The 23,041-nt window shown below is 43.9% G+C and overlaps 1 protein-coding gene across 1 annotated transcript in view; it reads left to right on the top strand.

The window, feature by feature from the left end:
• gtf2h1 (general transcription factor IIH, polypeptide 1) overlaps nucleotides 1-23,041 on the top strand; it is a 133,126-nt gene that overhangs the window by 13,064 nt on the left and 97,021 nt on the right. Inside the window, exons 2-4 of the mRNA XM_038806049.1 lie at nucleotides 7,378-7,452; nucleotides 12,794-12,967; nucleotides 19,579-19,780. Of these exons, the coding sequence (XP_038661977.1) occupies nucleotides 7,378-7,452; nucleotides 12,794-12,967; nucleotides 19,579-19,780 (451 nt within the window). The remainder of the gene's footprint in view (nucleotides 1-7,377; nucleotides 7,453-12,793; nucleotides 12,968-19,578; nucleotides 19,781-23,041) is intronic.

The raw sequence follows: 23,041 nt of genomic DNA, 5'->3' as shown, positions 1-23,041 counted from the left end.
CACCCATAGGAATTTGAAGCTGTTAACCATCTCTACCTCGGCCCCATTGATGCAGACGGGTGTGTACAGTACTTTGCTTTCTGAAGTCAATGACCAGCTCTTTAGTTTTGCTGGCACTGAGTGATAGATTATTGCCGTTGCACCACTCCACTAGGTTCTCTATCTCCCTCCTGCATTCTGACTCATCGTTATTTGAGATCCGACCCACTATGATCGTGTCGTCTTCCGGGTCGCGTGAGCCTGCCATGGTTTGCAACAAAGCTACATTCCTTTGAGGCATGAAAGTTCAACAGGGAAAGTGATCCAACCATGGCTATCAGTAGAAGTTAAAGATTGTATTAGAATGAAGAGACTTATAAAGTTTTCAAAAAGGTGGTAAGCTTGAGGATTGGGAACATTTTAGAATTCAGCAAAGGAAGATCATAAAACTGTTGGAGATACCAAATATGAAAATAGGCAAGGTGGCTCGGTGCCGCAGTGGTTAGCTCTGCTGCCTCACGGCTCCAAGGACCCAGGTTCGATCTTGGCCCCAGGTCACTCTCCGTGGAGTTTGCACATTCTCCCCGTGTCTGCGTGGGTATCACCCCTGCAACCCAACGATCTGCAGGGTAGGTGGATTGGCCACGCTAAATTGCCCCTTAATTGGAAAAAAAAAAGAATTGGGTACTCTAAATTTATAAAATAAAATATGAAAATAAGCTAGCGAGAATCATAAAATCGGAATGTAAAAGCTTCTGTAGGTATGAAAAAGAAAAGATGAGGAAAGACAAATATGGGCCCATGCCAGGCAGAGATAGTAGAAGTTATACTGGGAAGAAGGAAATAGTGGAAAAACTCAAATACTGGGTGTTGGTTTTCAGGGAGGAAGATGTACAAAAACCTCCCAGGAATACCAGAGAGCCTAGGGACCAATAAGAATGAGGAACTAAAAGAACTTAGTAAAAAAAGTAGGACTGGCAAAATTAACGGAACTGGATGTCGGTAAATCCCCTGGACCTGATGATTTACATTCCAGAGTGTTGAAAGATGTAGCTATTCAAATCGTGGATGATCTTCCAAAACTCTGTAGATTCTGGAAAACCTCCTACAGGTTAGATTAGAAAGTAGCAAATGTTAACTCCACTATTTAACAAAGGAGGGTGAGAGAAAATAGGGAACTACAGATCTGACATCAGTATTAAGGAAAATGCTAGAATCTATTATTTTATTTATTTAAAAAAAATAATTTAGAGTACCCAATTCATTTTTCCAATTAAGGGGCAATTTAGTGTGGCCAATTCACCTAACCTGCACATCTTTGGGTTGTGGGGGTGAAACCCACGCAAACACAGGGAGAATGTGCAAACTTCACATGGATAGTGACCCAGAGCGGGGATCAAAATTGGGACCTCGACGTCATGAGGCTGCAGTGCTACCCACTGTGCCACCGTGCTGCCCTAGAATCTATTATAAATGGTGTGATAATTGGACAGTTAGATAATAGTGATAGGATTGGGCAGAGTCAACATGGATTCATGAAAGGGAAATCATGTCTGAAAAGCCTGTTGGAGTTTTTTTGAGGATGTAACTAGCAAAATAGATAGGGTGGAAGCAATGGATATGCACTTGGATTTTAGAAGGCTTTCAATAAGGCCCCACACCAGAGGTTAGTAAGAAAGTTAAAGTACATTGGATTGGGGATAATATACTAACATTGATTAAGAATTAGTTAACAGGCCGAATATAGAGTCTGAGTAAACTGGTCATTCTCAAGTTGGCACTTTATTTCACAGTGTGTAACCATCTTTGATTTAGTAAGCTTAGAATTAAATTCTGTAATTAGCTTTTGTGACTCTAGTTCTTTTAAATTTTAATGTGTTAATTGAATGTGTTGTGTTATATTTAGCACATCAATCACTTTAAAGCATTGATTTTATTTGTATTTTATATAGCCTTTGTAAAGTTATTTGGTATGTTTAGTTGACTTGTACCAAGCACTGACATACAAAAACACACTTTGGCAAAGCAGTTTTCTCATTGAAAACACATTGATAAGTGCCTGTTTTAATGAATTTCTACAGGACATAGATACCTACAGATCAATTAGACATTGGGATTGAAGAATCCATGTTCCCAGACATCCTATATTGCCTTATCTCAAATAAACGCAGATATCAAACTATTCTCACTTATACTCCATAAAATTCTGACAGTGCAGAAGGAGGCTATTCAGCCCATCCTGACAGTGCAGAAGGAGGCTATTCAGCCCATCCTGACAGTGCAGAAAGGAGGCTATTCAGCCCATCGAGTCTGCACCGACTCTCTGAAAAAGCCCCTTCCCTATCCCCGTTCTATATATGAACTATAGAACCCACTTTGTAAATGTTTAAATTAGTTTTAAGGTTATAAGCAACTTTACCACTTTATCCTTTGTTTTAAAAGTTAAGGAACTAATTCTAAGTAACCACAGAGAGAAGTAATGTCAACCTTCAAATGACCTGCACAAATCATAGTGATAAGGATCTGGTTTAATACCAGTGAAATGAAATGAGGCGATGAGTTCCAGATATCAATCATGAGGGCATGACAGCATATTTTCCCCCATCCAGAACAAATGGCTAAGGAAGATATCATTACACTTTATTTTATCAAGAAGTAAGTAAAGTAACGAACTTTGATAAAAGGGAAGGTCTACAAGTAGTTGACATCTTCGATGGCCAGTCAGGGGTCAATGGGAAATGAATCAATAGATGACCATCACCCTTGAGAAACAAATTACAAATCAATCATCCACCACCTAGACCAATCACAGACTGATGCACCCCTTAAGCCAATTGTGAAACATCTTTGCCTCATTTAGGCCAATTGGAATGCAATAACATCATTAATCACGCTGTGAGTTATGGCTTGGAGTTGAGAAGCAGAAATCTTCACCGAACAAGTTACACAAGAGACTTCTGTCCGAAGGAAGCAGAAGTTAGGGGAAAAAAAGAGACTGAGTGTCAACCTGTGCCCATGGCTGAACCGGCAAGCAAGAGCCATAGCACGCTAGTCAAGCTGTGCTCTGTCTTTGATAAGTATTAATCTACAACCTATTAAGATTTCCTGAGTTTCTCTATCAGACTGTCTCCTGCTGCCGTATAGATGAAAGTCTCAAATGAAAACAATTAGAATTTAAGTTCAAATAATACTTAGAACTTATAAGGGGGTGTCCAGAATACATGCCACAGTCTCAGAATAAGGGATAGGCCATTTAGGACTTGGATAAGGAGAAATATCTTCACTCTGCGGGTTACGAATCTTTGGAATTCTCTACCCCAGGTCGCTGTGGAGGCTCACTCATTGAGTATATTCAATTCAGAGGTCAATAGATTTTAGATATAAAAGATATCCAGGGATATGGGGAACCTGGCATTGAGATAGAACATCAGCCATGATCTAATTAAATAGCGGAGCAGGCTGAAGGAAGCCAATTGACCTACTCCTGCTCCTATATCCCATGTTTCTAAATGACTATGCTGCGCACTAGTAGGGAGATTATTGCTCTGATCTACTGCTAGATCAGAGAAAACCTAGTTACTAATCTAAGAAAAATCTGATGTCGTATTTTTAAAAATGTCATGTCTTCTGTTACAATTTTCCTTGATGCTCTGCAAAGTGTGTGTGAGATGGGGACACGGTTGGAATTGTGGGGTGGGGGCACGGTTGGAATTGTGGGTAGGGGTAAAAATCTTTCTTTTGGTGTTGACATTTGAGGACTGACTCATGTCTGAATTACTTACTGAACTGACACACTCACACGTTCGATGCTCATTGACTGTATAAAGAGCCCTGAAATTTCCTTATCTAACCAATCAGTCACTTCAGGAAGAAAACCTATCAATTTGTGAAACATGACTGGTCGGTAACACATCCGCCTGGATGTCCTTAATAAAATGCTGACTAGCTTTATTTCAAATTGTAAATTCTAAAAGCTAGCTCACGACTAATGTTAGACCAATTAATGGTTACCTTGTTAATTCTTTTCCATCTTGAACATAGCTGTTACATTGGCTATTTTTCACTTCCATTGTGTATTTGCGTGTCTGAGGAAGATTGAAAAATTGTGGCCCAAGCCTCTAATATCTCATCTCTGATTTGTATGTGGTATCAGAAGGTTGTGGGTTCAGGTTCCACTCCAGAACCGGATCATAAAAATCTAGTCTGCACCCCAGTGCAGTACTGAGGGAGTTCTGCATTTTCAGACGTGCCCTCTTTTGGATGAGATATTAAACTATGCGCCTGTCTGCCACTTAAGTGGATGTGAAAGATCTCCGGATATATTTTGAAGAACAGGGGAGTAATGCCTGGTGTTCTAGCCATCAACATTGCAAGAACAGATTATTTGCTCATGATCACATTGCTGTTTGTGGGAGCATGCTGTGCATAAACGATCTGCTGTGTTTCCTATATTCCAACAATGACTACACTTCAGAAGTAATTCATTCTCTGTAAACCACTTTGGGATGTCCATTGATGCCGATTGCTAATCTCTCTGCAGATGGACTGTGCAACAGGTCTCTTGAGTGAAAGGTGCAGTAGTTTTATAATGGCAAAAATTGGCTATCTATGTATCAGATTGCATTGTTGGGGTATTTAATGGGGAGATTGGTTGGTATCAGGGTAGCTGGTGAAAAACACAGGATGTCGCAGTGTGTACAGTTATAGACCTGTCAATGCTGGTGGAAAGACCGCTTGCATTTATGTCATGCTATTCTACAGCAAAGCATCCCATGAAACCTCACAGGAGTTTTATGAAACTACATTTGATGCTAAACCACATAAGGCGATATTAGGAGAAGTGACTCTTGCACCGCTTTCTTGTCTGAATTTATCTTATTACTTTAAACAACAGATTACACATACTGACCATTCTAACAATATTAAATCAGGTATTTATTGAGAAATCATATTCATGATTCACCTATGAACACTTGCTATATGGTGAACAGGTATACTGTGTGCTGTTTAGGTCTACACATTTAAGAAAGGATGTACTTACATTGGAGGCAGTACAGTGAAGTTTCACTAAACTGGTCCCTTGGATGAAGGGCACTGGGTTTATAGTTTCTGGATTTAGAAGAATGGAGACCATCTCAATTTATAAATTTCTGAAGGGCTTGATGGGATAGACACTGAGAGATTGTTTCCACTGGTTGGGTATCTAAAACAGGGCACAAGTCTCGGAATAAGGGGTTGATCATAAGGACTGAGATGAGGAGAAATTACTTCACTCAAAGGGTGGTGAATCTTTGGAATTCTCTACTCTGGAGGGGTGTGGATGCTCCAACATTAAATTTAAGGCTGGGAGAGTCAAATGTTAGCGAATTGAGGGATTCCCTCAATTTCAGGGAATTGAGGGATTTGGGGAGTGGGCAATATAGTGGAGTTGAAGCCCAAGATCAGCCACGACCATATTGAATGAGGGTGCCGGCCAGATGTTCTTGTTCACTTCTATTTGTATACCATTTTACCTTTGATTAGATGTGCATGAAATATAGTGGTCAATATTTCATGGTGAAGCAAAGATGCATAAAGGTAACAACAGAATAACAAACATCGATCCAAAAATGTGTTTATACCTGCTGATCTCTCTTAATTTATTGTCCTCTTTATCAATGGAGATCCCTTAACTTATTCCATCACTTACAATCTCATGCTCATCATGTGCTGGCCTAGACTGCCAAGTACATTGAGGTACTTTGGTAGTGTAAATTTTCATTTCCTCAGTGACCAAGGGATTGGTCAAAGCAGTAAATCCTGTTGCAAATTTAAAGTTTATAAGATTATTATAAGGACCCAGAATATCCGTGGAGTAGCAATCACTGTTGGATTGGCATTCCGTTCTTTTTCTTACTTAACCAGGTTGGAAGCCACGGCCCATTTTTTTTAAAGATCAGGTGCTGGGATGAGAAGTTACCAGGTTGAGAAAGGAAAAGAGTTGAAATAAACTCTTGGGAGCTAAGAATTCTTTTCTGATTCTGGGAGAATTGAATGTTACTTCAAGGACAGTGTAATATATGTACATAAGGATTGTGTTTTTCGGCTGTGGTAAAAATAAAGGGAGGAGCGTATTCCATTCTGCAGTTTAAAGTATAGGTTGCCTGCAAAGATAGTGTTTAGTCAACAGTGCTTTTCATCTTTGTTACAGTAAATGTCTTAAACCGTGAAATGTTGTTGTACCACCCGATCAGTCATTAATTGGAAGTTTGAATTTTTAAAAATGTTATTGGTCTCAATGGAGATTGTAACAATATTAAGGATTGTCTTGAAGGAGGAGAGATGGGGAAGGAATCCCAGAACTTGTGGCTTAGTGAACTGAAGGCACAGCCACAATTGGTGGAGGGAATCAGGGATGCACAAGAGGCCAGAATTGGAAGAACAAATAGATCTTGGAGAGATGTAGGCTGAAGAAGGTTACAGAAAAGAGAGATGCCATGGCGGATTTGAAAATAAAGATGAGAACTTTAAAATTGAGCTATTGCAGAACCAGAATAGTATCTAAGAACTGTATCACAAACATTAAAGTGTGATTTGTTTTTGTCTGACTATATAGTGCCCATATAATCTTGGCCAACAAGTAAGTAGCCTGTTCTGCTGAGGTCGCTGCCTGCTGTAATGAAGTATTCCACAGTTCACAGGAGAGTTCAAAGCACTTGAAGGTGTATCAAGGCTCTATAAGGGGGAGGGTTTATTCATATGTCCACTACACTTGCCTTATGCTGAAGTAATTTGGCAGATCGCATATCCATCCCGCTGAATCTGTCATTGAGGATGTCTTTTTTTTACCTTGTCTTGTTTGTACATCACTGAGACTGTCCGATTAACAATTATTATTGTAAATCAGCTTTGACAAAGAGTCATCGGAATCGAAACATTCGCTCTTTTCTCTCCCTACAGATGCTGCCAGACTTGTTGAGATTTTCCAGCATTTTCCCTTTTGTTTCTGATTCCAGCATCCGCAGTAATTTGCTTTTATTTATTTAATAATTATTATTATTTTGTCTTTTCTAATTGCCTTGTCAGGCCTGATTGTTGTTTATTTTGTTTGAGAATGCAGAATCCTATCCGATTTCACTGAAAGCATTTATGCAAAGGATGTGAAAGAGAAAATGCTGGAAAATCTCAGCAGGTCTGGCTGCATCTGTAGGGAGAGAAAAGAGCTAACATTTCGAGTCTGATGACTCTTTGTCAAAGCTTTGTCAAAGCCAGCTTTGATAAAGAGTCATTGGACTCGAAAGTTAGCTCTTCTCTCCCTACAGATGCAGCCAGACCTGCTGAGATTTTCCAGCATTTTCTCTTTCGTTTCAGATTCCAGCATTAAAGATGTCCTCATGTAAACATGTTTTCCTCTTCCAGTTCCCTTCATTGCTCCTGAAGACGTTGCTCATGCTGAAGGTCAAAGGTTGTCTGCCTTTTGGTATCTCACTTCTGGTAAATGTTCATTATTTAAATATTTAGTCAGGCTGCTTATCTAAGTGTGTTCTCTTCTCTCCCCCCCCCCCCCCCCCCCGTTTTTGGTCCGGAGGTGTGCTGAGGCCAATTGTACTTAATGTCTCCTTTGCCGTGTCCAGTTCAGGTAACTCCATGTTTTCTTTATTGGCAGGACAGAATTTGCAGGGATCACTCTAGGTTGGTGCTCAATGCCTCCAGGTCCAGAGTGCAGCACACTAACTAAGTTGTGAAGAGAAGCAGCTTTGAACAGGAAGTGGTGATTAGGTAATTTCAAGCTTTGGATTCATTACTGTACCAGGGAGGGAAGACTGGAGAAAATAAATTCTACAGTTCTGATTCTTGAGAAACACGAGTCAACATTTGGGACTTGTAATGAGTCTTGGTTTCAACGCAGGAAGATGGAGTGTATTTGCAGCTTATTGAACAACAGAAAAAGGGTCAAAGACACTGTGATCTGAGTGGCGAGGAGAAAGATAGGAAAGATTAGAATGGACAGAAGGGTGGTGTGAAATGATCACCGAATTCAGGCTGAACCTTTTCTTAATAATTGTAAACACGGAGGATGAGCAACCCTTCTACCATTTATGTGGTGTATGGTTGTTTTTAGATTCAGGCCTGTGCATCATTAAACGAAACCAGATCTTCCATATTGTCACCGTTTAACAAAATATTTTTAAAGAAAGGGCTACAAGAGAGAAATGAAAGTACAATTAAGTAAATGGTAGACTCACTTGAGGATGAAGGACCAGGTGAGACTTAAAAAGGGCTGAGTTAGTCAGGTGTTTCACTCTGGATTTGACGGAATAGTTCGAGAGGTAGCGGTAATGGTCAGCAAAAGTGTACGCTCCCAGATGGAGAAGGTGTTCGCAGATCAGGGGGGTAGATATGTGATTGTGACAGGAGCGTTGAAGGGGAGGTTAGTGGCGCTGTTAAGTGTATACGGACCGTATTGGGACGATGTGGGATTCGCAAAGAAGGTGTTTGGGGCCATCCCCGACTTGGAGACACACAAATTGATAAGGGGGGGCCGGGGGACTGGAACTTGGTGCAGGAGCCACGGTTGAACAGGTCACGGCCGCGTTCGTTGGTCCCATCAGGGGGCCGCGGGGGTGGCCGATGGCATTGGCTGAGCTAATGGTGGAAATGGGAGGGGTGGACCCTTGGAGGTTTCTGCATCCGAGGGAACGGGAGTACTCAGCAGTCCATAAGGTATACTCGCGGATCAGCTTTTTTGTGGTTGGGGAAGGCTACGCTGGCGGGGTTAAGGGGTCGGAATACTCGGCAATTACTGTGTCAGATCACGCTCAGCATTGGGTGGATATGGTACTGGAGAAGGGGGTAGCGCAGAGGCCGGGTGGAAATTAGATGTGGGACTTTTGGGGAACCAATTGTTCTGTGAGAAAATTGAAAAGGTAATTGAGGAATATGTAGGTTTCAACTGTACGGGTGAGGTGTCGAAGGCAGTTGTCTGGGAGGCTCTAAAGGTGGTGGTGAGGTGATTTTCTTTAAGGCCAGGGTGGACAAAGAGGAGAGGTTGGAGCGGCAGAGGGTAATAGATGAGATGTTGGAGGTAGATAGGAGTTATGCAGAAGATGGGGACCCAGCGAAGCTGTAAAAGAGGAAGGAACTACAGGCGAGCTTTGACCGACTATCTACCAGGAAGGCGGTGCGCCAACTGAGACGAGCAAGGGGTGCAGTTTATGAACATGGAGATAAGGTATGTTAGCAGGTCAGCTCCGGAGGGAGGCAGCGGTAAGGGAAATTGTTCAGGTGAGGGATAGGGCAGGGAAGTTGGTGGTGGCTCCGGATCTGATTAGCAAGGTTTGGGCGGCACGGTGGCACAGTGGTTAGCATTGCTGCCTACGGCGCTGAGGACCCGGGTTCGAATCCCGGCCCTGGGTCACTGTCTGTGAGGAGTTTGCACGTTCTCCCTGTGTCTGCGTGGGTTTCACCCCCACAACCCAAAGATGTGCAGGATAGGTGGATTGGCCACATTAAATTGCCCCTTAATTGGAAAAAATGAATTGGATATTCTAAATTTAAAAAAAAAAAAGCAAGGTTTTTGAGGAATTTTATGAGAGGTTGTACAGGTCAGAGCCATCTGGGGGAGACAGTGAGATGCAGGAATTTCTAGATGGGTTGGGGTACCTGAGGTTAGGGGAGGGGGACAGGGCTACATTAGAAGGAGTGATAGTGGAGCAGGTGATAAAGGATGTGATTGGGAGGATGCAGTCGGGCAAGGTGGCAGGGCCGGATGGGTTTCCGGTGGAATATTATAAAAAAATTTAAGGATAAGCTGGCACCCTTGATGGTGGGGATGTTTGAAGAGGCGATAGGGAAGGGAGTGCTGCCGCAACCCTTGGGGAAGGCATCGATTTCACTGTTGCTAAAAAAAGTTAAGGATCCGACGGAGTGTGGATTGTATAGGCCCATATCACTTCTGAATGTGGACACAAATGTATTGGCGAAGGTACTGGCACGTAGGCTGGAGGAGTGCCTCCTGAAGGTGCTAGGTGAAGATCAGACGGGGTTCGTGAGAGGGAGGCAGCTATTTTCAAACGTTAAGGTATTGAACGTTGTTATGGCACCGGCAGAGGGGAAGGAAATAAAGGTGGTTGTGGCATTGGACACTGAAGGCGTTTGACCGGGTAGAATGGGATACTTGATGGCAGTTCTGGAGTGGTTTGGGATTGGACCAAGATTTGTGAATTGGGTAAAGCTACTATATAAGGAGCCAAGGGCGAATGTCGACACAAACAACATCAGCTCAAGATACTTTTCTCTCCACCGTGGGACTAGGCAGGGATGTCCTATCTCCCCCCTGCTGTTTGCACTCGCGATTGAGAAGTTCGGGGGTATGCAAAGGAATAGTGCGGAGGGGCATAGAGCATAGGGTGTCCTTATATGCCGATGACTTGCTGTTATACGTGTCGGAACCGAGTGTTTTGATAGGGGGAATATTGGAGCTGCTTCGAGTGTTTGGGTCTTTCTCGGGTACAAACTAAAACTAGACAAGAGTGAGTATTTTGTGGTGTCTCGGCCAGGGTGGGGGCAGGAGTGGGGGGGCTGCCATTCCGTAGGGCAGGGACTCACTTTAGGTATCTAGGTGTGCAGGTTGCCCGGGAGTGGGGGGGGGGGGGCTCCGCAGGTACAACATTTCTAGTTTGGTGGGGAGAGTGAAAGCTGATTTTGCAAGGTAGGATGGTCTGTCTCTGGCGGGTCGGGTACAGGCGGTTAAAATGAATGTGTTGCCGTGACTTCTGTTTATTTTTCAATGCCTGCCGATTTTCCTGCCAAAGGCTTTTTTCAGAGAGATTTAGGGAAGGATTACTTTGTTCATATCGGGAGGGAAAGTGGCCAGTTAGAAAGGTGCTGCTACAGAGGGGAAGGCAGGCAGGGGGGTTTGGGTCTTCTGAACCTGATGTATTACTACTGGGCGGAAAATATGGAAAAGGTGCGGAGCTGGGTCAGAGGGGTTGATTCCCAGTGGGTCAGAATGGAGGAGAGTTTGTGCAGGGGGTCGGGATTCAAAGCACTAGCAACAGCACAGCTCCCGATAGCCCCGGGGGAAGTACTCAGGGAGTCCGGTAATAATAGCTTCATTGAGAATTTGGAGGCAGTTTCACCAACACTTCGGGGGGGGCAGGGTCAAGGGAAATGCCGATTCGGGGGAGACCACAGATTTGAGCCAGGGAGGTGGGATGGAAATTTTCGGAAATGGGATGAGAAGGGGATTAAGACACGAAAAGATTTGTTTCTTAGTGGTCGGTTTGCAGGATTGAAGGAACTGGAAGCGAAGCATGGGCTAGAGCAGGGGGAAGTGTTTAGATACATGCAGGTTCAAGATTTTGCCAGAAAGGAGATACAGAGCTTCCTGGTGGAGCCAGCCTCCACATTGCTGGAGGAGGTGCTAACGAGAGGGGGACTGGAGAAGGGGGTAGTGTCAGTGGTTTACAGAGCTATTTTGGAAGAAGAGAAGACACCACTGGAAGGGATCAAAACAAAGTGGGAGGAAGAGTTGGGAGAGGATATGGAGGAGGGGGTTCTCTTGTGAGGTGCTCCGGAGAGTGAATCCCTCCACCTCCTGCACGAGGTTGGGGCTGAATCAGCTGAAGGTGGTATACAGAGGACACCTCACGAGGGCGAGGATGAGCCTATTCTTTGAAGGAGTAGAAGATGTGTGTGAACATTGCTTCATGTGGGGGGGGGGGGGGGGGGGGGGCGCAGCAATCTGTTTTGGTCCTGTCCAAAGTTTGAGGATTACTGGAAGGGGGTTTTTAGGATAATTTCTAAAGTGGTGCACGTGAAACTGGACCTTGGCGCCCGGGAGGCCATATTCGGGGTGTCGTACCAGCCAGGGTTTGAAATGGGTGCAAAGGTAGATGTTGTAGCCTTCACCTCGTTGATCACCCGAAGGCGGATCCTGATAGGGTGAAGAGGTTGCTCTCCAACCTGTGCCCTGGCGTGGCGGGGGGACCTGTTGGAATTCTTGACTCTTGAGAAGGTTAAGTTTGAACTGGGGGAAGGATGGGGGGGTTCTACAATTCGTGGGCATTATTCATTATGCACTTTCAAGAACTGGATAACATCAAACATTAGTTGGGGCGTGTGGGTGGGAGGTTTTGGGGGAGGGGGGCTGTGTATTAATGGTGACTACGGGTGATCCCTAATTCCTTTTTGTCATTTGTTTGTGTGAACATGCGGGCTAATGTTTGGGGTTTGGTGAGAGGAAGGGATTGTTGTTATCGATATGGGGATTGACATATTTGTTGCTGATTATTGTTTATTGTTGGTGGGTGTAAATTTGGGAGAAAATGTGAAAAAGGAGGAGAATAAAAAATATTTAAAAAAAAATAAAATTAAGTAAATGGTCATTTAGTGCATTTTGAAAGAGCTTCTTTAAAGACAGCTGTATATTTTATAGCAGACACTGGATCTGCAAGATTCGATTGACCCATTGATCATATTCTTCCAGATAACCAAATCCACCAACCCCCATTGCAGCATCTTGCTATTTTAAAAATGGTTCCAGTTATCTAGTTTTAACCAGGATTCTGTTCTAACTGGGTATGCTTGAGAAGTAAATACTTCTCCTAATGTTCTCTTGATCTGTTCTGGGGCGCTTCATTGTGAGAAGAAAGAGTATTAGTCATGAGATTCAGGCAAATTTAAATAGTGCAGCGGCAGTTGGTGTCCTGAAACAACTGGACCGTCGTAAATTAGGCATTTAAAAAATGGGAGCTCATTGAGTCTGGAGTTGGTTGTTTTGTAAACTTGAATGAACCATGTAAATTAACCAAACTTTGTGTACTTTGTGCAGAATCTCACAAACTGTTCATCATGGCCACGTCATCAGAGGAGGTTCTGCTAATTGTGAAGAAAGTACGGCACAAAAAACAAGATGGGGCCCTATACCTGATGGCCGAGCGTGTAGCATGGACACCAGAGGGGAAGGATCGTTTTGTCATTAGCCATATGTATGCAGATATCCGCTGTAAGTATCTTGGTCAGATGAAGAGTCTGTGCAGTGCAGTTATTTGTCACTGGTCCGTCTATATTTTTGATCTGTTTTGCAAATCTAGTCCAAGCAGATGGTATTGAAAATTTTCTCTTACTTCTGGCTGTGAAGATCTTGCGTAAAGTCAATGTTGTAAAATTAGACCTGTTCCTAAAAGCATTAGCCCACATTACAGAATTTCTCCAAACCATGCAGCAATTGCTCCTAAACTAGCAGCCTCTCTTGGAGCGGTCACAGGATGGGAGGTGTGAGGATTGAAACACGTTACAATGGAGTTTATAGAAGATTGGAGCAATGCAGAAGAAGATTTGCTATTTGTATAATTCACGGTATAAATTTGGGATGATCGCAGAATTACATTTGTATTGAGTTGGCTATGATGGATTGGGAAACGTTATTTAAAGGGATGATGGTGAATAGGCAATGGCAAGCATTCAAAGAGCAGATGGGTAAACTGCAACAATTGTTCTTCCTGGCTGTCGCAAGGGTAATTATAGATAGTTTTAGAGCCATGGAAGAGGCATACAAATTGGCCAGGAAAAATAACAGACCCAGGAACTGAGAGTAATTTAGAATTCAGCAAAGGAGGACCAAGGGATTGATTGAAAAGGGGAAACTAGAGTACGAGAGTAAGCTTGCGGGGAACATAAAAACTGACCACAAAAGCTTCTATGGGTATGTGAAAAGGAAAAGATTGGTGAAGACAAGTGGGAAGAGAGGAATTCAGAGGAATGGGGAGCAAATAAACGGCTGACCAACTAAATATATATTTTGATTCTGTCTTTACAAAGAAGGACACAAATGATATACCAGGAATGTTGGGAAACTCTGGTTTGGTGACAGGGAGGAACTGAAGGAAACCAGTATTCGTAGGAAAATTGTGGGGGAAATTGATGGGATTTAAGGAGAATAAATCCTCAGAGTACTTAAGGAAGTGGCCCTCAAAAGAGGATGCATTAGTAGTCATCTTCCAAGATTCTATGGACTCTGGAAAGTTCCGACAGATTGAAAGGTAGCTAATTGAGCCTCACTATTTAAAAAGAGAGGCAAAGGAAAACAGAATTATAGATCAGTTAGACTGGCATTGGTAGTCGGGAAAATTCCAGAGTCCTTTGGGAATCCTGCCCCCAGTGCTATAACTGAGAATTAAAAAAATAATAATTTAGAGTACCCAATTTTTTTATCCAATTAAGGGGCAATTTAGTGTGGTCAAACCACCTAACCTGCACATCTTTGGGTTGTGGGGCTGAAACCACGCATACACGGGGAGAATGTGCAAACATCACACAAGACCGTAACCTGGGGCCGGAATCAAACCCGGGTCCTCCACATCATAGGCAGCAGTGCTAACCACTGCGCCACCGTGTCGCCCCACGTTAATGTCAAAGGCAGTCACGTTCATCTCACCTCTGGAGTTCAGCTCTTTAGTCCATGTTTCAACCAATGCAGTTAGGAGCTGAATGACCCTGGCGGAACCCAAACTGAGCGTCCGTGAGCAGATTATTGCTAAGTAAGTGTTGTTTCCTAGTGCTGTTGATTACCCCTTCCATCACTTTACTGATGATTGAGAATAGACTAGGGCGGTAATTGGCCGGGTTGGATTTGTCCTGCCTACTGGACATACCTGGACAGTTTTTCACATTGCCGGATAAATGTCAGTGTTGTTGCGTCCTGCCAAACTGTTCCAGTACAAGAACAAGTTCTGGAGCACAGGTCTTCAGTATTATTGCCGAATATTGTCAGAGCCCGTAGCCTTTGCAGTACCCAGTGCCGTAGCCATTTCTTGATATTATGTGGGGTGAATTGAATTGACCGAAGACTGACATCTGTGGTGCTGGGGACCTCTGAGGGAGACCAAGATGGATCATCCACTCGGCACTTCTTGCTGAAGATTATTGCAAACGCTTCAGCCTTGTCATTTGCACAGATGTGCTGGGCTCCCATCATTGAGGATGGGAATATTATGGACTCCTCCTCCAGTGAGTTGATTAATTGTCCACCACAATTCACAGTTGGATGTGACAGGACTGCAGAGCTTAATCTGATCCGTTGGTTATGGGATCGCTTAGCTATGTCTATTACTTGTTGCTTATGCTTTTGGTATGCAAGCTGTCCTGTGATGTCACTTCACCAGGTTGATCCCTCATTTTTCAGTATACCTGGTGCTGCTTCTGATATGCTCTCCTGCACTTTTCATTGAACCAGGGTTGATCTCCTAGCTTGGGGGTAATTTTAGAGTGGGCGATATGCTGAACCATGAGTTTACAGATTGTGGCTGAGTGCAATCCTGTTGCTGCTGATGACCCACAGCGCCTCGTGGATGCCCAGATTTGACTTGCTAGATCTGTTCTGAATCTATCCCATTTAGCATGATGGTAGGGCCTTGCAATACGATGAACATGATGATTGATCTTCAGTGTGAAGAGGGGACTTCATCTCCACATGGACTGTGGTGGTCACTCCTAGATACTGTCATGGACAGATGTATCTGCTGCAGGCAGGTTGGTGAGGATGAGGTGTAGTATGTTTCTTCCTCAATACCTGGCACAGACACAATCTAGCAGTTATATCCTTTAGAACTCTGTCAGCTCAGTCAATAGTGGTGCTACCAAGACAGTTTTGGTGATGGACATTGAAGTCCCCTACTCTGAGTACATTCTGTACCCTTGCCACCCTCAGTGCTTCCTCCAAGTGGAGAACTGATTCATCATCTGATGGTGGATGGTATGTGGCAATCAGCAGGAGATTTCCATGCCCATGTTTGACTTGAAGCCATGAGATCTCGTGGGGGGCCAAAGTTGATGTAGAGGACTCCCAGGACAACTCCCTCCTGACCATTTACCTCTGCTGGGTCTATCCTGCCGGTGGGACAGGATATACCCAGGGATGGTGATAGTGGTGTCTTGGATGTGTCATGGGAGTGTCCCTTTAAGAAAGGTTTTTGTCTTATCACATGGCTTCAGTGATGTCATTGTTTGGGTGGATATGGGCTGTGGCTGTGGGTTTTACTTGCACTTTGAGTTTGGACTGGTTTTGAACTACACAGTTTGAAATAAGTGTTTCTCTAACTTCATTTTAAAAGCTGTATCCAGACCACTTGGTAACTTAAAAGAGATAATTGCTTTCTGGAAGGTGCAGAGGGACCTGGATGTCTGAGCACATGAATCAGGAACAGTTAGGATACAGGTACAGCAAATTATTACGAAGGCAAATTAAGTGCTACCATTTATTTCAAAGGGAATGGAATATAAAAGTAGGAATGCTTTGCTTCAGCTACACAAGGCAAAGGTGAGATCACATCTGGAGCACTGTGGACTGTTTTGGTCTCCTTATTTAAGAGAGGATATAAATGTGTTAGGAGCAGCTCAGAGAAGGTTCACTTGACTGATTTCGGGATGGGTTGTTATCTTGTGAAGAAAAGTTGAAAAGGCTGAGTCTGTATTTATCCATTGGAGTTTAAACATTTGAGAGGAGATCATTTGAAACATGTAAGATCCTGAGGGGACTTGTGAGGTTGGATGCTGAACCAGGGGACACGGTGTATATTTGGAACTCCTTCCCCAGAGAACGATGAATATTTTTTTTCCCATAAATTTGAGTGTCTAATCATTTTTTCCAATTAAGGGGCAATTTAGCATGGCCAATTCACCTAACCTGAATATCTTTGGGTTGTGGGGTGAAACCCACGCAAACATGGGGAGAATGTGCAAACTCCACACGGACAGTGACCCAGAGCTGGGATCGAACCTGGGACCTCGGTGCCATGAGGCAGCAGTGCTACCTAATGTGCCACCGTGCTGCCCGAAGTGAATATTTTTAAGGCAGAGGTAGATAGATAAGGGAATCAAAGGTTATCTGGAGTAGGCAGATGTAAAGTTGAGACAGATCAGTCATGTTATTGACTGGTGGAGTAGGCTCGAGGGTCACAATGGTCTACTCTGGCTCTTCGTTCATATGTTCGTATAAAACTAGGTTTGGACACTCTTGCTCCTATTCCTTATGAACATGCAGCTGGAGCATAGAACTATATTTAATCTAGCATTAAAAGACCGAGAGGAAGGGCAGCACGGTGGCCTAGTGGTTAGCACAACCGCCTCACGGCGCTGAGGTCCCAGGTTCGATCCCGGCTCTGGGTCACTGTCCGTGTGGAGTTTGCACATTCTCCCCGTGTCTGCGTGGGTTTCGCCCCCACAACCCAAAAATGTGCAGAGTGGGTGGATTGGCCACGCTAAATTGCCCCTTAATTAGAAAAAATAATTGGCTAATCTAAATTTAAAAAAAAAAAGACCGAGAGGAATGTTGGGAAATGGGAAAGCTGTCAGTTCATTGCGCTTCTGTGGCTGGGGCAGAGTAGAAAAAACTTTACTTTGCATCTGACTGAGTTATACATGCTCTATGATATTCTGCAGTAAATTAGTTAACATCAGGACTCGCTTTCCATTTATGTGACTTTAGAACCATTCTAGGTTATCAAGAGTTCACTTCTGCTTCTTCAAGGCTGAAATTAGTTAGTTACAATCTAGTTTCTGGTGAGTATGGGGTCCTTCTGCAAGATTGCTTGTAACAAAGCATCAATTGGCACTAGAGAGGCTGTCTCACTCAGTTCAAAGTGGAGCAGTTGCAGGAAGGTGGTACATTGTTGCATTTGTCAAATGTTCTAACTTCCCTTGGGAATGCTTTATTAAAAACACAGCTGATGGTAAATGCCCGGTTATTCCAAATCCCAGAAGGGAAACATGAAACAACTGCCCTCAACTGTACTTTGCAATTTGATATAATGTGAGCAAGGGTTTGAAATCCAGAGAATGATGTCCTAAATGTTTTGTGATGATGAATAAAATAAATGTTTATTTTTTTAAATTGAGAGTACCCAATTCATTTTTTCAATTAAGGGACAATTTAACGTGGCCAATCCACCTATCCTGCACACGGGTTGTGGGGTGAAACCCACGCAAACGCGGGGAGAATGTGCAAACTCCACATGGCTGTGACCCAGAGCCGGGACCTCAGTGCCGTGATAAAGAAATGTTTATTAAGCACTAAAATAAACAACAATACAATAAACTAGGAGTCCCTTTAACTAAGACAATGACTATACACAGTTTACTAACTTTACTTGGTTACAACAGCCTTTATTGCACGACCTGAGCTAATTCTCGCTGGGACCTCGGTGCCGTGGAAAATAATTGTTTATTAAGCACTAAAATAAACAACAATACAATAAACTAGGAGTCCCTTTAACTCTGGGCTAAATCGTTGGCTTTGAAAGCAGACCAGGGCAGGCCAGCAGCACTATTCAATTCCCGTACCAGCCTCCCCGAACAGGCGCCGGAATGTGGCGACTAGGGGCTTTTCACAGTAACTTCATTTGAAGCCTACTTGTGACAATAAGTGATTTTCATTTCATTTTCATAAGACAATGACTATACACAGTTTACTAACTTTACTTAGTTCCAACAGCCTTTATTGCGCTACTTTTAGAGCTAATTCTGCCCGGATGCTCCACAACATTTTATAGATTTTTAAAAACTATACAAAATCCAGTAGCAATTACCAAACCAGCCAGTTCTATCTCCTTTGCTTCTGACGTAAAACAATCAACTGGCTTCTCAAGACAGGCTTTCTTCACAGACACAGCTCGCTGGGAGTTGGACAGCTATTCCTGTTGTGGCTGAGGTCTGAAGCAGCTTCCCTTGCACAGGGTAAATCATCTCCTGATATACAGTTTTTTCCTTTTTCTAATCTTTATCATTGTCACAAGTAGGCCCACTAAACACTGCAATGAAGTTACTGTGGAAAAACCCCTGGTCGCCATATTCCGGCGCCTGTTCGGGTACACGGAGGAAGAATTCAGAATGTACAAATGACCTAATAGCACATCTTTCTGGACATGTGGGAGGAGGAACCGGAGCACCCGGAGGAAACCCACACAGACACGGGGAGAACGTGCAGACTCCGCAAAGACAGTGACCCAAGCCGGAATCAAACCTGGGACCCTGGAGCTGCAAAGCAACAGTGCTAACCAATGTGCTACGTTTTGACCTTGCCTTATCTGAACTAACCTCTTCAGAAGTCAAACTTAATTACTTTCATTTCATGAGTCTACCTTTTAGATTGTAAATGCATAGCTCACACTTTCCCTTTGAACCTCTAACTCCTTATTCAAAACTCTTTATGTTCTCCATTATCAGTTTGCTTTGAGTAAGCATCTGTATGCTGTGCTGCTAGGCTTACAGCATATCAAAAGTACTCATTCAATTAGCATAACCAAACTGTTCCTACCATAAACAGATTATTTTCCAAAATATAAAAAATATAACCAGAAAGCATTCCAATTAATTAAATTTCCCTGATATTTTCATGGCATCACTATTTTCCCTGACAGCTTGATGTTGTAAAGTGTTTCATTTTCTAGCTTAAACATTCTTTACATCGATGAACAGAAAATTAATTTTAAGATAGTCTGCAGAAATGTTTTAATACCAGTTAAACTTTAGTCCTTTTATGTATTCTTCATGTCCATAGATTGAAATGTCCTGTTGTAATAATTTCATCAGTCTGAAATCGTGGTATTGTTTGAATTCCAGGTCAGAAGATAAGTCCTGAAGGAAAAGCAAAAGTACAGCTTCAGCTGATTTTACATACAGGAGATGCTACAATCTTCCATTTCACCAATGATAACAGTGCTGGTGCTGCAGCCAAAGACCGTGATGCTGCTAAGGACTTGCTCCAACAGCTGCTCCCAAAGTTCAAGAAAAAAGCAAACAAGGAACTGGAGGAAAAAAACAGGTACGGGGAGGGAAAGTACAGACCATTCTTGAAACCTGTTCAATTATAGGTGCTTATTCAGTTGTCCAACATGGACAGTGAATTCCATTGTCCTGATCCGGTTGAGGAATTAGCTGAATATTGGTTTGATATTGAATAGCACATGGTAGTTATCTGAACCTCAAATCTGGTATACTATTAAGGACCCATTGTGAGGAAATCTTATTGATCCGAATAAGAGAGGTGATACTGTGATTTTGCTGTGTGTGATACTGTGTTTCTTCCTGAAGATCAGTGCTGGTGGATAAGTCTTTTCAGGCGGAATATAACTGAACCATAAAGGTCACATCGTCTCAGGTTTAGTTCAGTTACGCTGTCTTAGCCAAGAAAACAGTTGCTGTGGTTGCTGTCACTTCCTTTGGTCTAAGTGGGGATAATTGGCTGGAAATTTTGGTCCTTAATGGACATTTTGTGATCCTTAGTGGAAAGTGCATGTGTAAATGTTGTGCATTCTCGGATTTTGGCTAGGCTGTGCTTCCCACAGGCTCACACCTAATTGATGGCCACTTGCGCAAAGTATCAAAGGGTAGCTGATATCTGTGGAACTGCAGCAAACAAACTCTACACAGCCATATGACCAATAGAATCCCTACAGTGCAGAAGGAGGCCATTCAGCTCATTGAAGCTGCACTGACCTTCTGAAAGAGTTTCCTGCCCAGGCCTCCGCCTTGTCCTCGCAACTCACCTAACCTGCACATCTTTGGACGGAGGGAAGAAACCAAAGCACCCGGAGGAAACGCATGCAGAAGCCGGGAGAACGTGTTAACTCCACACGACAGTAACACAAAGCCGGAATTGAGGTCCCTGGTGCTGAGGCAGCAGTGTTAACCACTGTGTCACCCATACAATTAGCTTACATTTGATATTGTGAATGGCAGAAAATACACCTTTTAGTGAATAACTGCATTTTACATGACTTTAAAAAATATATTTTTAAATTCTCATTTTCCACATTTTCATCAAATACACAACAAAAGTCAACCAACAATAACTAATACAGTATCAATCCCCCAAACACCATCCCCTTCAACATACAAACTCTTTTTAAAAAATAATTTTTATTGGAAAATTTTGAAAAATATATATCAACAAAACAATAATAACAATAACAATAATAAACACCCCCTGGCACCCGTAACAACGCATATAACAAACCCCCCCCAACCCCAATAAACAACAGAATAAATTAACAATACAACAGAATAAATTAACAGTAAGTTCAACATACAAACTCAAACATCACCCATACATTCCAAATAAAACAAAACAAAAAGACCAAAAGAAAATTAGTGGTCATCCCATAAAAATGTGCTCAGCCCCACCAATAGCCCTCTCGGGGTCAAAGGTTCCAGCAGTTTCCCCGGCCAAGCTGAGGTACATGGCAGAGAAGCTGACCTCCACCCCAGCAGGACCCTCTGCCGAGCAATCAGCGAGGCAAAGGCTAAAACATCTGCCCCCGCACCTGCCTGCGGCCCGAACTGGTCCGAAAATTGCTTCTAGGGGCCTTGGCTCCAAGCTCACATGTACTACCCCCAAGATGACCTTAAAAACCTCCCCCCAATATATACCTCCAGCTCAAGGCAGGACCAAAATGTGAACATGATTTGCGGGGCTCTCCCCACAGCGCTCACATGCATCCTCCACTCCCTCAAAGAATCGGCTCACCCTCGCCCTCGTGACGTGCGCTCTATACACTATCTTCACCTGTACCAGCCTCAACCTCGCACACGTGGTTGAGGTGTTCACCCTCTGGAGCACCTCACACCTCACAGACCATCTTCTATAATCTCTCTAACTCTTCCTCCCACTTGGCTTTAATCCCCTTTAGTCCCCTCCAGTGATACCTTGTCCTCACCACAAATCCTTCCATAGATCGCCGACACCATCTCCTTCTCCATTCCCCGCTGTCTGTACCTCTTCAACACAAGGCGGCCACGCCATCGGGAAGCTCTGAACCTCCTTCTTGGCAAAGTGCAGGAGCTGCAGGTCCCTAAATACTTTCCCCTGCCCCAGTCAATATTTATCCCCCAAACTCCTCGAGCCTTGCAAAATGACCTCTCCGGAACAGGTCTTTTAATACCCTGACTCCCATCTCCGAAACCCGAAACCTCCCATCCAACTTACATGGGTTAAACCTATGGTTCCCCCTAATCGGCATCTCTCTTGACCCGGCCCACAACCTAAAGTACTGCCTCCAAATCTTCAGCGTTGCCACCACCACCAGACGCCCAGAATATTTACCTGGACCATCGGGAGCAGTGCTGTTGCCAACGCCCTCAGCCCCGACCCCCCTCACAAACACTCCTCCATTCTAGGGCCCACCCCCTCACCTTTTCAGCATTTACTGCCCAATATTAGTATAATAAATTCGGGAGGCCCAACCCCCCTGCCTGCCGTCCTTTCTGCAGAACTACCTTCTTAACCCTGCCCTGACCCCCCCCCCCAAAAAGTGGATTACTACCGTTAAAATGATAAATGCCTCAATAAATTATTTTCTTTAAAAAATGTGGGTTACCGCCCTGCAGAATGGCAGCCCTCCACCTCTGCCCACACCCCACCCTCGGCTGGGACACCACAAAGTATTCACTTTTTTCAAGGTTTAATTTATACCCTGGAAAGGACCCAAACGTTCAGAGAAACTCCAATATACCCCCCTTCGATGCACTCTGCTCTGACACATACAATAATAGATAATCCGCGTGTAGAGACACCCGAGGCTAGATTCTCTGTTTTGGAGACTAAGTCCCCATGCCGGTGTGAAAACGGTGGTCTTTTACACCAGAAAAACTGGCAAAATGGCCACCGATTCCCCGCTTTTGCTGGGGGCTAGCATGGAGGCAGCGTAGAGATCGCAGCTCTAGCTGCTGATACGGCCCTCAGCACTTCGGTTCCGAGGCCGCGCTTGCATACTGCGGAGGCTGGCCATGCTCCATGGCGGACTCAATCCGCGGACCTGGACCGTTAAAGTAGTGCACCCCCCCACTTCGGCCACTCAAGTGCCCCGGACTGTCCGCGCGCCCCGGACTGCCCGCCCATAGTGCCCGCAGCCCCAAATGAAGCTCGCCCTGGCCGCAGATCGGCCCGCTCCCGACCGTGGCGGCCCTGGACTGAGTCCGCAGCCCTCTTTTGTGGAAGTTCTGTGGAAGCCCTCTTCCGATCCACGGATGGTGATTTTGATTTTCTACATTTGGAGAATGCTGATAGGTCAAACAGCCAGTCTGC

This window comes from Scyliorhinus canicula, chromosome 9 (assembly GCF_902713615.1).
Source record: "Scyliorhinus canicula chromosome 9, sScyCan1.1, whole genome shotgun sequence".
Classification (NCBI taxonomy): domain Eukaryota; kingdom Metazoa; phylum Chordata; class Chondrichthyes; order Carcharhiniformes; family Scyliorhinidae; genus Scyliorhinus; species Scyliorhinus canicula.
Note: the sequence above shows the minus strand (reverse complement) of the source record. Positions and strands in the feature narration are given on the sequence as shown.